The sequence below is a fragment of the Crassostrea angulata genome, chromosome 6 (assembly GCF_025612915.1).
Source record: "Crassostrea angulata isolate pt1a10 chromosome 6, ASM2561291v2, whole genome shotgun sequence".
Taxonomy (NCBI): Eukaryota; Metazoa; Mollusca; class Bivalvia; order Ostreida; family Ostreidae; genus Magallana; species Magallana angulata.
In genome coordinates this window covers 9502177-9515957 of record NC_069116.1, presented here as the reverse complement: position 1 = coordinate 9515957, position 13781 = coordinate 9502177, and the positions used below count along the sequence as shown (strand labels likewise).

At 32.6% G+C, this 13781-nt stretch overlaps 1 protein-coding gene across 2 annotated transcripts; it reads left to right on the top strand.

The window, feature by feature from the left end:
- The first annotated feature begins 47 nt into the window (after positions 1-47).
- LOC128190425 (poly(A)-specific ribonuclease PNLDC1-like) lies at positions 48-13154 on the top strand. Of its 2 annotated transcripts, none has more exons than XM_052862468.1 (22): positions 48-171; positions 1437-1488; positions 1827-1900; positions 2029-2059; positions 2171-2246; positions 2801-2848; positions 3105-3199; positions 3782-3882; positions 5042-5133; positions 5468-5538; positions 5696-5756; positions 5989-6058; positions 6180-6268; positions 6409-6464; positions 6954-7024; positions 7226-7279; positions 9094-9136; positions 9552-9651; positions 10058-10144; positions 10371-10459; positions 10692-10790; positions 12830-13154. In XM_052862468.1, exons 1-22 carry the CDS (start codon positions 96-98, stop codon positions 12897-12899), a joined length of 1605 nt encoding a protein of 534 aa, XP_052718428.1. In that variant the 5' UTR covers positions 48-95; the 3' UTR covers positions 12900-13154. The 2 variants fall into 2 exon arrangements, with proteins under 2 accessions (XP_052718428.1, XP_052718429.1); XM_052862469.1 differs by lacking the exon at positions 48-171 and adding an exon at positions 226-416.
- The last annotated feature ends 627 nt before the right edge of the window (positions 13155-13781 follow it).

Here is a 13781-nt window from a genome sequence, read left to right as displayed (position 1 = left end):
TGGTTAATCGAGAAGGACGTGTCCAATGAAAATGATCGGTACAGAATGTTACAGACACGGGAGATAACTCTAAAAAGTGCTCGTTCTGATGCAGCATGGAAGTCGATAAAAATAATTTTGAAGAATATTTACCAAAAATAGAGGAATCGATATCAAAGGCAGATTTTGTTGGTAAAAGATGAGCCTAAAATATATACTCTTAGACGTTATACACATTTCAGTTATTTTTGAAAAGTTGTCTTATCGAGGAAATTCGAACGAAGTAGTGTCACATGTATGCAGTAACAGTGCATTGATTCGTAGGAAAGTGTACGCAATTGTATGCAAATTATTTTTTGGCTGCCACTTTACAGTACTGTTGTGAACGGTGGTATTTAAGCATGCAGAGTGACATCAATTGTCTTTTAAACATAAAGGTTTGTCAGTATCATCATTTTTCCAGTCCCATTATTCACCATGGAAGAAGAAAGGATGTTTCATTGTTAAAATGATATTGTCCTATTGACCCATGATACAGATACAAAAAGTTCAACTTTCCCATTTTTTCGTGCACTCATAGTGCGTTCACTTGCACTCTCCACTTCTCTCTGTTTGCGCTCACTGTGCACTCACCAGTGTTCACAAAGAGTTCACCTTGCACTCACCGTTCGTTCAGCATTCATTTATTGATCAGTCGGATAATATTATATTTTGGTTGATAAAAATACATAGAAGAAGTTTTTTTTGTAATTTTTATCTTCATTACCGACAAAACACAATGTAAGGATATAATTCCTGAGACACTCTAAATAAATTTTTTTCACATAGCGCTCACATATCATTCACCATTCACTTTGCACTCTGTTTGTGCTTACCGTTCATAAGTGAACACCTGCAGCCTGGGCTCGCTGTTCACTCAGGGTGTGCTCATGCAATGTTTGCTCAGCGTGCACTCATCATTCACTCACCTTTCAAGTGGGAAAGTAGAATGTTTCAGGGACTGTAGCTCAGATGGTAGCACATCTGACTCAGGGGGTCTGAACTTTAATCATGATCTAGTCCTCCATTATACATGTATCTCCCAAACTGTTATAACACTACTGGTAGTATCTCTGATCCACTGGTGATAATACTAGTGTCTTTTTCAGTTGATATGTGTTGATAAAAAGTTTATGATATAAATCCTTTCACAATTACTATAGTTCAATCTGCTCTTTTGCAAATGAATTGAAACAAAATTGTAAAAGTTTTAGTTGGTAGATAATTAATTGATATATTAGATTTAAAAATTGCAGTTACGTCATATTTCCCCATTGATGTCAATTTGCAACTCAGTTCTCATAAAAGGGCATATTCTTAAGCAAAACCAGAACATGCCCGAGCAGCAGGGATTATATTGAATGTATTTTGTATATCATATACCAAGTTATTTACAGTACTAATGTTTTTATTTCCAGCCATTGATACAGAGTTTACTGGATTAAATCTGAATGATGAAACAAAAAACAGGTATTTATAATTATTATATAATCAGAAACTTTCAGGAAGTAAAGTAAATTTATCCCTCATGTTGTGTGTAATACTGTATAAATTATAAACTCAATTATTTGGAACAGCACATTTATGTTATAAATGATTTAGGGTAATAGATAAATACTTGTGTCTTTGACCTATCACTAAATGTAAACACATGATATATTTAGTATGAACATTGTTAGGCGGTTCCGAAATCGATCTTTAATTACCTGGTAGATCAAAATGAAATACAAAGCCAAATGTAATAAGCTTAAGTAGTTGATGGTGGCTGCTTTTAATAGATATTAATTTTGATAGCCTATTTCTTTCAGTTTGTTTGATACAATTGAAGAGCGATACAACAAACACAGGAGAAGTGTTCATCAGTTCACAATCAGCCAGATAGGTACAAATAACACATGCTATCTAATTTTAAAAATGTATATATTAAATTGAATCATCAGTATATTGTTGCATTGTCCCCTAGCTCTGTATAAAAGAATTTAATTTTCAATTTAATATTTTTTTCCCCAGGTATTTCAGCATTTGTAAAGGAAAATGAAAGGTGAGAAATAAATGAATTCTATACTGTATACTGTTGAGTGAAATGATGAAGAATTTGCAGTTCTCTTTTTATTGAGCATCGATCTGTACAGACTCGTTGTCCTTGGTCTAGGTATGTTGCACACAGTTACAACATGTACCTGTTTCCTGCCTCCTTTGGTCCTGTTGATGTCCGCTTCATGGTTCAGGTAAATTTACCTATATTTACCTGTAACGTTGTCATTCTCCAGTGAAAAAAAAGGCATAATTGGTTTAGGGTATAGAGATTTTCTGTAATATTTCACTCAAAATTTGTAAAGTTAATTGAATGATTCATAAATGTTCTCATGGTGAAAGGTAATTATATTGAATCACATTCACTAAAATATTAATTCCTGTGGCAAGGGGATACTCCACTTGATTGTCAATGCTCTTACTTAAAGGTACTTTTGTTGTTGTTGATGATATTCATTTCTAGTAGATGTAATATGTTGTTATTGATTTATGTCTTTAAAAGACAGCTCTCAATAACAACAATTGTATTTGACTGATGTAAAAACATCAAATTAAAAGACTCTTTTTTTCATTTTAGGTGACCTTGCTAAGATATATCTGTCAATATATAAACAATGTTTGTTTTTGAAGTGCCTCCTAAAACCTTTTACATAGAAAGTGACTGCAGTCATTAAATACTTGCTATGATAAGTGACTAATACTTTATAATACCATTTAAACATATAAATAGTTTTTATCTTTTTATCAGGCATCAAGTTATGAATTCCAAAGAAGATATGATTTTGATTTTAACAAGGTAAAAGTTGTTATTTTCTTTTGATGAAATTATTTTGTATGTTGAATGACTGACAAAAATGTACTTGTATAGCATTTGTAATACTGTAACATGTTTTCAGTTTATAATCAAGAAAACTGTCTTGAAACATTCATTGGTTTGTAAAATTGTAATGCCAGATTACATTCCTGTTGATTGTTGAGGTGGCTCTATATCTACATGTATGTAAACATTAGTTTTATGCAGTTAAATCAACATGTGTTTTCTCTGTCTCTAGTATGTCTACTCTGGAATATCATTTATGAATGAGGAGCAAGAAAAACAAGTTAAGACATTCATAAAGAGAAAAGAGATCACTGCTGGGGTCGAAAGGTGAGACCTTTGATTTATTGTCGTAACAGTTTAAAGAAATGTAGAGCCGCCAGTGTTTCATGTCAATCATTTATTTCCATTTAGCATGGTTATTTTCATTTGGGAATTATTGATTGATTTAATAAGACAAATTGTGTCCAAAAATTATGAATAACCTGTATGTATATTTGTAAAATTTAAAGAGAGAAGTTTTATTGTGCTTTATAAATTAATTTTATTGAGAAGTGTTAAAGGCTTCATTAATAAAGTACATGTACATTCAGTTATACAGATTTAAAAGTGTATTACTGTAAACCGATGTATATTTTGAATGGGGTCAGTTATAAATAAAGGGAAATCTCAGGAAGTTACATCTTTTCCAAATCACTCATATCTGAAAAATTTTAATTTTTTCATAAAGATGTTGAAAGAAACAAAAAAAAATTTATGTCCTTTATTGCAAAGAAAAATGGTTTTCTGTGTAGAGTTTTGTTTCCCATCAAAGCCAGTGTTTTATTTACAGAAATATTGATAAGTGTTTGGTACATTAAGTAGAGATGAATAGTGTTTTGTCCCCTATCAGATCTCGTGTTTTACTTACAGGGACGTTGATGAGAACCTGGTACAGGACGTGTGTTCGGAAGTGGCAGAATGGTACAGTCGAGCGGCGGTTGGAGACAGCCACACAGTCCTGAAGAACGATGGTAAGGTAGCCTAAATTAAGACGGTAAGGTAGCCTGAAGAAAGAAGGTAAGGTAGTCTGAAGAACGACAGTAGGGTAGCTTAAATACGACGGTAATGTAGCCTGAAGAAAGATGGTAAGGTAGCCTAAATATGACGGTAAGGTCTGAAGAAAGATGGTAAGGTAGCCTAAAGAAAGATGGTAAGGTAGCCTAAATACGACGGTAAGGTCTGAAGAAAGACAGTAAGGTAGCCTAAAGAAAGACGGTAAGGTAGCCTAAAGAAAGACGGTAAGGTAGTTTAAAGAAAGACGGTAAGATAGCCTAAAGAAAGACGGTAAGATAGCCTAAAGAAAGATGGTAAGGTAGCCTAAAGAAAGATGGTAAGATAGCCTAAAGAAAGACGGTAAGGTAGCCTAAATACAACGGTAAGGTCTGAAGAAAGACGACAAGGTAGGCTAAAGAAAGACGGTAAGGTAGTTTAAAGAAAGACGGTAAGATAGCCTAAAGAAAGACGGTAAGATAGCCTAAAGAAAGATGGTAAGGTAGCCTAAAGAAAGATGGTAAGATAGCCTAAAGAAAGACGGTAAGGTAGCCTAAAGAAAGATGGTAAGGTAGCCTAAAGAAAGACGGTAAGATAGCCTAAAGAAAGATGGTAAGGTAGCCTAAAGAAAGATGGTAAGGTAGCCTAAATACAACGGTAAGGTCTGAAGAAAGACGACAAGGTAGGCTAAAGAAAGACGGTAAGGTAGCCTAAAGAAAGGCGGTAAGGTAGCCTAAAGAAAGACAGTAAAGTAGTTTAAAGAAAGATGGTAAGGTAGCCTAAACAAAAATGGTAAGGTAGCCTAAACAAAGACAATAAGGTAGCCTAAACAAAGACGGTAAGGTAGCCTAAACAAAGACGGTAAGGTAGTCTAAAGAACAAAAAATTGTAACAGAGTGTGGTTTGTAACAAGGTGAAGCAGGTATATACCGCTACATGTTGCTTATGTTTTCAACCATGCAATTTTTACATAGATTTATTAGTACCATAGTTAAAGTCTTAATTGTTTTCGAAAAACATGAACCCTTGTTTAGCATACGTCATGTAATATTCAGCAAGCATGATAGCATTTTATGGTACATTATTACATTACATAGAGATTTCATCAACAGTTAATTGTCATTATCGTTATTTTTTTAGGGACACGAAAACTGAAGTACAACTATGTATTTGAAAACGAAATCAAAAATAGGTATGGTGATGTCTGGACATCAACAGATAATGACAGAAATGTGAGTATTGCAAGTTCTGATTTTTTTTTATATAGATATATATGGAAATGGCAGGGGTCTGCTCAATGTTCTTAAAAATTAGTTAAACATGAAAATTGCTATAAATTTTGACAATTGAAATTTTTGTTTTTCTCTTTGATTCCATATTTATAAAACTAGAAAATTCATGTCTGGCACATTCAGATCAACAAAAGATTCTTTTCAATGTAAAAATAACAATAACTTTTGTTTTTTAGTTTTTTATTTCCTTTCAACAGCAACGGAGTATTACACTGTATCTGTAAGATTAAATCATATAATAACATACACTAATAACAGTTTATTTAAATGTCAGATTGTTGTCACAAAAATCACACATGAAGAAAAAGCGGAGCGAGAGAACAAACAGAAAGCAGACAGCTCGGAGTAAGTTATTTTGTATAGAAAATATACATATATAACAAACATAGATCAGATTACTGGTTAGTTTGATATACACAATATTTATTTTGAAAAATAAATAGCAGAAGCTAATTTTGAAAATGTATGATGTATTTTATTTACAGTTTATCATATCTTTCAGACTTTTTAACAGTCTTATTGGATTCAGGAGAGTGTTTTTGGCATTAGTTAAACACCAAAAAGTGAGTTCAAAATTTTGTCAAGTCAATGAATTAAAACTGTATGAATTAAATGGGGTAGATCTAAGTTTACTATGTGTAGATGGGTTTAGGAACTTTTACTTTTCATGTACACACTTTATTTAAATCAACAGTTTTCATATTACATGTATTGCAAAAGTAAGGGATGAAAATGAAAGTATAATGGAAGTCGCTTTCCCTTAGACAATGTGACACTTTGCTGTTGTTATTTCAGCCACTGATTGGTCACAACATGTTGCTGGATTTACTGCTGATCTTTGATAAATTTCACAAGCCACTTCCTGGTAAGAGCCTTATGGATCCATGAATTCTTATGTCAACATCATTTCAATATTGGGACTCTCAGTAAAACTGAAATGTGTATGTACATTTCATGTCACGGTTTTGCTTCTATTTATGATATAGCTCATTACAAGGATTTTCAGGAAGAGATACACAGAATATTTCCTCTGATTATAGACACAAAGAGTATTGCAACTCATCTGATTAAAAAGGTATACCCCTGGCACAAATATTATGTCACAGGCTTTTGACATTTGCTTGATTTACCGTTTTGCTAAGAAACCATCACTCACAGATTTAAAAGAAACTGTAACTACATGTATTTCAGTTTTGCTTTTTTGTTTTTAATCAGAAATTAGACCTGAGGTTCAATTCCACTCTTGGTGGTCTGTACCATGTATTTAGAAGGTGAGATAAATGTTTATTGTTTATATTCGGTTATACTTACTAAGAGTATTACAACAACAGAATATTATGTCAACAATTTTATTTGTAATAGTATTATATGTGTAATCTGTTAAGTAATACTTTATAACATTCATTTGTGTTTGATTTCCGTTATTTCATATATTCTCCCTTCCCGCTGATTACATCTCCTTGAAGATTGAAATACATTTATAATTGAACAAAGATTTTGTAAATCCATATATCCATCAAATTGCATTAAGATCAACTTTTGATGTTTGGACAATAGTTTGGCAAAAAATATATATGTACATTTGTAGCCCCCACAAGTGTTAAAGATTTCCTGGTTCTCTATTTGACAATTTTTGTCCACTGGTGCAGGTTACCAGTAATGATATAAGGATGACTGTCTACTATTATTTGCCAATATTTGATCATTATCCCTCTATGATACGTTGCAAGGGTTTTTTATGGTTGTTATACTCTCTGTAGTGCTGCAGGTCAGAATTTTGTGATCCATTCACCAGTAATAGCACACGGAGAAGATTTCACAATTTACAGCAGTAAGTTTATTGTCTTACAGTGTTCCCTACATTCTGAGAAATTATGGTTGACTATAATTTGTAAATGTACCTAGATCTGTTAGGTCAATTAAAGTTTTCAAAAGTGTTATTTTAGTTAAACATTATTAATAAACATGTCATTGCCCAAACTTCCCTATTATCATTTGTAGATGAGACCTACTTCCCTTTTATCATTTGTAGATGAGACCTACTTGCCCCATGAAGCTGGATATGACGCATACATGTGTGGCTATTGTAAGTACATGTAGTATACAAATCATATACATGTAAGTACATGTAGTGTACAAATCAGATACATGTAAGTACATGTAGTATACAAATCATATATATGTAAGTACATGTAATATACAAATCATGTACATGTAGTGTACAAAATCATATATATATAAGTACATGTAGTATACAAATCATATAAGTACACGTAGTATACAAATCATATAAGTACATGTAGTATACAAATCATGTACATGTAGTGTACAAATCATATAAGTACATGTAGTATACAAATCATATACAGTACATATAGTATACAAATCATATAAGTGCATGTAGTATACAAATCATATAAGTACATGTAGTATACAAATCATATAAGTACATGTAAATGTAGTATACAAATCATGTAAGTACATGTACTATACAAATCATATAATTACCTATAGTATACAAATCATATAAGTACATGTACATGTAGTTTACAAATCATATAAGTACATGTAGTATACAAATCATATAAGTACATGTAGTATACAAATCATGTAGTACAGTATATTAAATCATAAAAAAGTGTGCTTAGAATGCTCTGCACTTCTACTGTGAAAAGGAAAGATCTCCTGTAAGCCCTGAACCTATCTAGTGTAGATATACATAAGTTCTGAATGATCACAAAAATAGGAAACTAAGTACATGTATCTGATTGGTTATCCAAAAGGTCAGTACCAGTACATGTATTTTATTCTCTGTTCTAAACCTATCATTACACCCCTGAGAATGTGTTTGGAATGTTTTCTTTATCATTGCTAAGTATGCAATAAATTCAGAGGTGCTCGAATGAAAGTTCATTAGACCACCCCAAGATTCGTTCGGTTCCTGTGAAATTTCGAGCTGAAGTATAAGAGTTCGTATAATATTCTCAAAACTGGTCGTTTTTCATATCATATGCTACTTTGATTTATATTAAAACATGAAAATCTATGAAGATGTATGTCTTATTACATCATCTAGCAGTTATTTAGATAAAACGATGATATTCAGAACAGAGTTATTGTTCGTGTTCATCCACTCTATACGTGGTTGAAAATAAAAACATTGGGTTGTTAATAAAATCATAGCCATGTTTGATGCTTGTGGTGTGCTATACCATGCTTTAAAAAAAAAAAGAATGGGTGTCTGTTTTGCATAAAAACTTAGTATATCGAGACATTTTCAAGGAAAATTCTGCAAGAAATAGTCTGTTCCACTACTGATGCTATTACTAGGTCAGACGTGGATCGAAAATTAATCCTTAGGGGGGATCACTACTAAACATGTTAATTGTTGCAAGTGCAGAAAAATCCCCTATTTTTTCTATTGTAACATTTATTTCTAGAACTCATTTTATTCACAAATTAATAAAGATAAATTTAAAATCAATAAACATCTAGATTTTTATTTAAATTCAAGTTCCTAGTTTCTATGAAATATACTATAAATACGAGGCACGAAACTGAAAGGGTCAGTTAAACCGTGTGGTCTAAAATTTAAATGACAATTACATTCACAGGGGTGATTATTCAGGAGAATGAAATGATAGCACTGATGGAAGTAATCACTACTCCTCAGTAATATTAACCCCACAGAATCAAAGTCTTGTCCTCCTTGTGAAGACATTCACATGTACAGGTCAAAATCTTCAATGATTTGTGAATGCACAAGAATTTAAGACTGTTGGATTATCAGCAAAACATATCTGCTTTGTTATTTGTATCTTTCTTAACTGTATGAAATGATTGACAACAGAAGCCTTGGTGTGACTTAAAATTTTACAAGCATGATATTTTGTGTTTTAGGTTTCCTAAGGATGTGCCACATACTAACCTTTAGTGATGTTAAGTAAGTTCAAAGCAATTACTTCATATACAAAACAAAAACACCAATACATTCACCAATTATGATAAACATGTTCATATTTCCTCATAATGCTGTGCTGTATGTATCTGTCTTTCCTTAGGGCTGTTGAGGTTAATGCCCTGTTAATTCTTTGATATATCTTTAATAATGTGTTCCCCATATGTCTTCTAAGGCTGTTTTTTACTGTTTGATACACCTATATTCAGAAATATACATATAAGTAAATAAGGAATGAACAGCAGGCAAAAATAGCCTATATTAGTTCTCTCCAATAAAGATCAAGGTACATAACAGTGTATACTTTTTTTTAAGTTTTACATAGACATGTTACTAACTTATAGAGAATACAAAGATAAAAAGATACACAGATACACCTTTAATGATGTGTTTCTGTTAGGTCCACTGAGGTGGTGCCCTGTACATTCTCGAGGTACCTGAATGAGATTAAACCATTCCATAACAAGATTAACATGATCAGAGCCAGTATCAACTCGTTGGTAAGTGAAGAACTTATCCTTTCTTTATTTGACTCTTATAATGTAAAATTTGAATTTTGAAATAAGACACATCAAATACACTGTGTCTGTCTTACTATCTTAAAAAATCAAATTCCAAAGCTAATTTCTACAACAATAAATCTATACCCAGTACATTATTTGAAACATTATTTTTAATAATTAAATATATACGTGAAGTAAAAGAGTGAAATTATCCATGCTTAGTCAATCCCAAAAGTATATGATAGGACACCATTGATTATAAATTGTTATAGATTATAGTAAAAATCTTAAAAAGGTATTTCCTTGGTTTGAAAGCCAAAATGGTCATTTTTAAGATGAGTGATTTTATTTCCTCCTCTTGTTTCCTCTGCCTAACACCTCCCTATATATACATTTCCTATAGGATTTATCAGGCAGTTCCAAGGAACCACAGAGACCTCTGGTGTTTGTTCAGTCCAAAACCGCCTCATTTCAACTGAGTGCTTATAAGGTAAACTCACTTAACTAGCTTGCATGCATTTTTCACAGACGTAAGATTCAATTGTAAATGTAAGAAACTGATGTTTTTAGAATTTAACTCTGGCTTATGATATGTATGTTTATTATCTTGCTTAAAAATATATATTGAGATAGGATTTATTCTTATGGTAAAAGATTGGGTTATTGGACTTTAAGCAATACGTCCGAAATTTCACTTTCTGTATTGCCACCTTTAGCTTGCCAAGGAGTTTTCAAAGTTTGGAACAGTAGACATCAAATTACAGAGTAAATCTAGAGCACTTGTGGCCACAGGAAATATATACTGGTATGGAGATCAAATTTTACTCATAAAAAATCATGTTCTATTTTTTACTGTTATTCAAACCAACAGTATCTTAGAATTTAAATAAAATTAAAACAGAATCATGATGATTCATGGGGAGATTTTTTTTCATGGATTGTCATTAACACAGGTTAATGAGTTCATAGTTTTGTGGAATAACTTGTACAATTAATGAAATAATACCTTAATATTATTTCTCCTTTACTGGTTGCAGTGCCAGGGACCTAGTCAAGTTTTACAAAAATGACAAGAGAATGTCCGTCCACCATTACAGTAAATGGAGACACTCTCCTTATTCCAAACCAGCTCTGTGGTACGTTATGATGTAACTTCATATATTTTTTTGGTAAAAAAATTTGATGAATTATAGTATAAGTTGAAATGTCGTGAAATGATATATTGTATATGTATTTTATAGTATATCAAATTTATAATTACATAATTACAAAGCAGTTTATCATGAAAATATTTTTAGCTTACCTGAGCCAAAGGCTAGGTGAAGGGGATTCAAGTTTGTTCAAATGAAGGGCCACACCCTCTTTAAAGGGAAGATAATTGAGAATTATTGAAAATTTGTTGGTATTTTTCAGAAATCTTCTTCTCAAAAACTATTTGGCCTGAAAAGCTAAAACTTGTGTGGAGGCATCATCAGGTAGTGTAGATTCAAGTTTGTTCAAATCATGGTCCCCGGGGGTAGGGAGGGGCCACAAGAAGGGGATCAAGTTTTACATAGGAATATATAAAGAAAATCTTTAAAAATCTTCTTCTCAAAAACTATTGGGCCAGAAAAGCTCAAATTAAAATGGGAGCATCCACAGGTAGTGTAGATTCAAATTCGTTCAAATCATGTTCCCCGGGGGTAGGGTGGGGCTACAATTGGGGGATCAAGTTTTACATAGGAATATATAGAGAAAATCTTTAAAAATCTTCTTCTCAAAAACTATTAAGCCAGAAAAGATCAAATTAAAATGGAAGCATCCGCAGATAGTGTAGATTCAAGTCTGTTCAAATCATAGTTCCTTGGGGTAGGGTGGGGCCACAATGGGGGGATCAAGTTTAACATAGGAATATATATTAAAAATCTTCTTCTCAAAAACTATTAGGCCAGGAAAGCTCAAATTTAAATGAAAGCATCCTCAGGTAGTGTAGATTCAAGTTTGTTAGAATTATGGTCTCTGGGGGTAGGGTTGAGCCACAATGGGGGATCAAGTTTTACATTGGAATATATATAGAAAATCTTTAAAAATCTTCTTCTCAAAAACTATTTGACCAAGAAAGCTCAAATTGGCGGGTAACCATCCTCAGATAATGTAGATTCAAGTTTGTTTAAATCATGGTCCCTGGGGGTAGGGTGGGACCAAAATGGGGGATACATTTTTATACATAGAGAAAATCTCTAAAAAATCTTCTTCTCCAAAACAATTAGGCCAGGAAAGCCCAAATCTGAGTGAGAGCATTTCCAAATTGTATAGATTCAAGTTTGTTAAAATAATAGTCCAGTGGTATGGTGAGGCCACAGTGGGGGATGAATTTTTACATAGGAATATATAGAGAAAATCTTTAAAAATCTTCTTTTTAAAAACCATTTGGCCAGAAAAGCTTTAACTTGTGTAGAGGCATCCTCGGAGAATGTAAATTCAAAATCACAGTCCCTAGTGGTAGGGTGGGGCCGTGATGGCGGTTTGAATTTTTACATAGGTATATATAGAGAAAATCTTTAAAAATATTCTGGGAAAGTTTTTCGGTCCAAAACTCAGTACTTAGTGTGAAAGCACAGGTTATGCAGATATAAGTTTGATGAAACCATGATACCCTAGAGAAAAGTGGGGCCACAAAATGGGGGGGGGGGGGTATATAGGAATAGAGAAAAATCTTCTTACAGGCACAACAACAAAAGGGGCTTGGTATTTACCAAAAGAAAGAGGTGGATAAAAATTGGCAGATTTTCAATTTTTTTTTAGCAAGATCTACTGTACTTAGTTGTCAAGATAGTTTGATACTGTAATGCTAATTTGATCAGAATTAAGGCAATTGTTGCTCAGGTAAGTGATGTGGCCCCTGGGCCTCTTGTTTCACTTTTGCAGTGTTAGTTAGTTAGTATTTACAGTTCAGAAACAAACTGGTGCTTACATGTGCAAATACATATCTACAGTAAAACATTGTTGCAGCAAACAGTCTTAAATGTCTTCCCCCAGGTCTAAAAGCATATTATAAGATGGGATACATTTATAGCAAATTAGATGAAGCAAATCAAAATTGAAACGTGTTTTACTGTATTAAAGATATTTTCACATTCTCCCTGTAACACTTAAGCAATGGCTCACATTCAGGCAATTTATTTTTTTATTTCAGGACGGGGGTGATTCTGTCCGGAGGTCTGTGTCTGTGGGCTTTGTGGAGCAGTAAGAAAAACAACACTTGATATTAGTGATATCTGTAAACTGATATCTACACCCACAGATATCAATGTGATACGGATATCAGAGGAATAACTTGTGATTAAAGAAATCTTGTCTGTGATCATTTATAGCAACAAATTTGTGACAGCAATAAATTTTTATGACAAGATATATATAAAAGAAACTAAAAGTGTTAAACAGTGCCAAACAAAACTGTGCTTTTTATCACATTGTTGTCAAACCATAGCTGACTGTGAAATAAAACATTTTTATTTAGATTAGCTGTCCCTGCTTATTTTTGTGGTCTTAGTGCTGCCATAGAATGCTGTCTTTTTTGTGGCATTATGCTACATGTATCTTGTCACCTATGCAGAGATTGAGCTGATATTTTGTGTGTGTCTTATTTCTGATTCCTTAAGGACTCCTCCATGGATATTGTTTCATTTCCATTCTTCAAGAATATGTCTTCATATACTGTTAATAGTGTTCAATAGAAATTCAAATGCCTTTATGAATAGCATTCATGTAGCTTTTTTTACTACCTTTAATTCAAATTTACACATTCTTGATGGGGGGGGGGGGGGGGGTTCTGATACAATTCAAAACAATCCACATACAGTGTAAGTATTTGAATTTAAGTGGACCTATTACAAATTGATAACATTGTTTATAGGTGCCAGTGGGCAAACAAATCATACAGAGAATTTAACCATACACAGATTTGCTGAATGCTTTTCAGGATTCAATTGACTTTCATCAAGCGAACAATCCTTTAATAAGCAAGCATTAAAATTACTAACTGTACTCAGTAGTTGACATAAAATATTTTTTACTTATATTATCAAAAATTATCAATCTGTTAAGAATCTGCGCCATTATGGTCCACATTAATTACAATGTTTATC